At 34.5% G+C, this 2,968-nt stretch overlaps 1 protein-coding gene across 1 annotated transcript in view; it reads right to left on the reverse strand.

The window, feature by feature from the left end:
- Positions 1 to 2,968, reverse strand: part of CSMD1 (CUB and Sushi multiple domains 1) — a 972,765-nt gene that overhangs the window by 754,721 nt on the left and 215,076 nt on the right. Inside the window, exon 4 of the mRNA XM_007944438.2 lies at positions 157 to 269. Coding sequence (XP_007942629.2) covers positions 157 to 269 — 113 coding nt within the window. The remainder of the gene's footprint in view (positions 1 to 156; positions 270 to 2,968) is intronic.

Genomic DNA, 2,968 nt, shown 5'->3' on the forward strand with positions numbered 1-2,968 from the left:
TATATATGCAGGATTTAATTAAGAAAATTGGCTAATCCCAATTTATAAACATTGTTCTTACTTATTGAATTTATTTATATTTAACACATACATAATGGTATTTACCCTTTCTAAGAAGGCTAGTTGTACATAAAAGTAAATGTATTCCAGTCATACCTTGGTAAACAGCTTTAAATCCAGGTGAGCCAATGCTATCATCAGATTGTAGATGTAACCACATCTGGTTGCTCATACTCACAATAAGATCAGGAACACTGGATCCAGTCAATCTGAACAGATGAGAAATGTTAAAATCATTATTTAAAACAACATGTATATCTACCTTAACCCAGTAGTTCTCCTAGTTAGATGATAATTAAGAGAGTTTATATTTGAATAATATTTCTTCTGATTACCACTGTGAAATAGTGACTGTGTATGTGTGTGGTTTTAAAAGTGAAGTCTTTGTGTAAGTAGCAAGACCCTCCTCCAAATCTCTAGAACCATTTATGTTTATATTTAAATCTCAATATTTTTTGGCAATTGACACTAATCATTCTATAATATAACTGTAAATTTGTATATTTTAGTTTAAAAATCATCTTAGGACAACAAACCATCCAGTTTGCCTGAGAGTTCAGGGCTTCCTGGAGTTCAGGCTTTCAGTGTGAAAACTGGGGCAGCACTGGAAAAACTCAGTTTGTTATCCTACATGGCTAATATGCAAACACAGTGCAACCATTGCTGTGAAGTTGGATCCAACTCATACCGACCCCTCCTTGGGTTTCCGAGGTGGTATCATTGCGGAAGTAGATTGCCCAACCTTCCTTCCTATGTAGCTAATAGATACAAACTATTGTTGTATAGTTATATGAGTATAAAACAAAACAAAACCGAACTCACTGCTGTTGAGTCAATTCTGACTCATAGCGACCCATCCTTGGGTTTATGAGGTGATATCTCTACAGAAATAGATTGCCCTGTCTTCCTTGAGAGGAGGGGCTGGTGGTTTTGAACTGCCAGCCTTCTGTTAGCAGTCAAATACCTTAGGTACTGTGCCACAAGACAGTATTAAAGTGAAAGCATCTTTCAGCTGATAAACTGCTGATTCATTAACAAAATGCTTGGAGTTTTTAGTCTGTAATAGTCAAGTATCTTTTCTTCAAAATCTTTTTAAAAAATTGTATCTAATCATCCATTAAGGAAATAATAAAGAAGAACAGCATGTACAGTTGACATAAGTTTGGCAACATTTACTCAACTTTCTCTCTATATTAATGTACAGGTCATACCAAATGTAAGTTTCAGTTTCAATGAAACATTGTATATCAACAAAACAGTCACAAACAGGCTTCTGTCACCTAGTGAAAAGAAACAGTAAATCCACTGGCAGAACGCAACATACTGACAGAAAAGTATGTTGAAAAAGAAAAACTGTAAGAAAAAAATCAATTCAACCAAAATAAATGTCTCTAATCAAATAGGAAGCTTTGCTTTCAGTAAAGTAGTTTCAGGAATATGAGCACATGATTTGCCCAATCAATCATATGATTTTCTATCAACCCAATATTCTCATCTTAGCAGCAGAGAATACCTGACTCCTCAAACGAAGATGAACAACAGTTATTTTATATGAAGTATGTGTACAAAGTTACAAACAAATTGAAAAAAAGGAAGTATTTCCAAAAATGATGTGCACTAACTAAATACGTATTTTTGTTTGAAGATCTGCCTTTGTCAGATTGTTCTTTTTCATGTGTTGGTTCTGTTTGATTTTTGATTTAATATAGTTTTTTTTTTCCTTCTTTATTCATACACTTTATTGAAATGATACATATTAAAAAGTGCCCACATCATAAATGTCTGAAGCCATGGATTTTCACAAAGTGAATATACTTGTGAAATACCATGTAGATCAACATAAAGAATATTACCAGTAATCTGGGCATCTTTCTTCTGTCACCACTGAGTCACTACCCTCTGCATCCAAATACAGACTCATTTTACCTTTCTTAAAACTTCATATAAATAAAATAATTCGGTGCACAGTCTTTTGCACTACGTTATGTTTGTGACATTTAACGATGTTATCATTTGTAGTTGTATTTAAACTACTTTAATTTATATGTAAATATAAATATATGAAATACATGCAGATATTAAATGTAAATATAAATTAACATAATTCAGATACATTTTTTTGTATTACATAATTGAAGTACAAAAAGTAAAAAAAAACACTGCCATCGATTCTGACTCATAGTGACTCCTTCTTTGGTTTCTGAGGGAGTATCTCTACAGAAGGAGCTGTGGTAATGCAATGCTGCATTAGACTGGGTTCTGTAGAGAAACAAAACCAGTAAAGCTTACATATACAGAGAAAGATAAATTTATCTTAGGAAAATGGCTCACACACTTATAGAAGCTGGCAAGTCCCAAGATCTTGGCTCAAACATCAAGCTGGAGGCTGTTCCTGATTCATGCAGCTGCAGGGTCTGAGGAGCTCAAGGTTGGCAGGTAGTATACTGGCTATTGACTCCAATGAATGATGACTCCCAGATCTCCAGGTCGAATGGTGAATTGTTCGCTCATGGGCAGTTGTAGGCAGCATGACAGATTCCCGAGCCACAGAAGAAGGTATCTTTACCCAGGATGTCCATAAATATACTGGAAGCAGGCCATACCCCTAAGGAAACTACCTTTCAATGGACTGGCTGCTGAAAACATATACATCTGATCCCATCTTGGGAATAACCCACATCAAAATTGCTTAAACCACACAGAATTGTGGTCCAGCCAAGTTTATATACAGCTCCAACTATTATAGTCCACCACTTGTCAACTTGGCAGTTGTACACATCTTCTTAACCATATACAATTCCTAAATAAGGACAATTATAAAGTCATATTTGCATGCTAACACATGTACAACAAAGTGGATTAACCTTATTTATATTTCACAGTTCATAACAGAAGGAAACATAAATAT

Source organism: Orycteropus afer, unplaced genomic scaffold (genome assembly GCF_000298275.1).
Source record: "Orycteropus afer afer isolate SDZICR_OR568_19922 unplaced genomic scaffold, OryAfe1.0 scaffold00125, whole genome shotgun sequence".
In the NCBI taxonomy this organism is placed as follows: Eukaryota; Metazoa; Chordata; class Mammalia; order Tubulidentata; family Orycteropodidae; genus Orycteropus; species Orycteropus afer.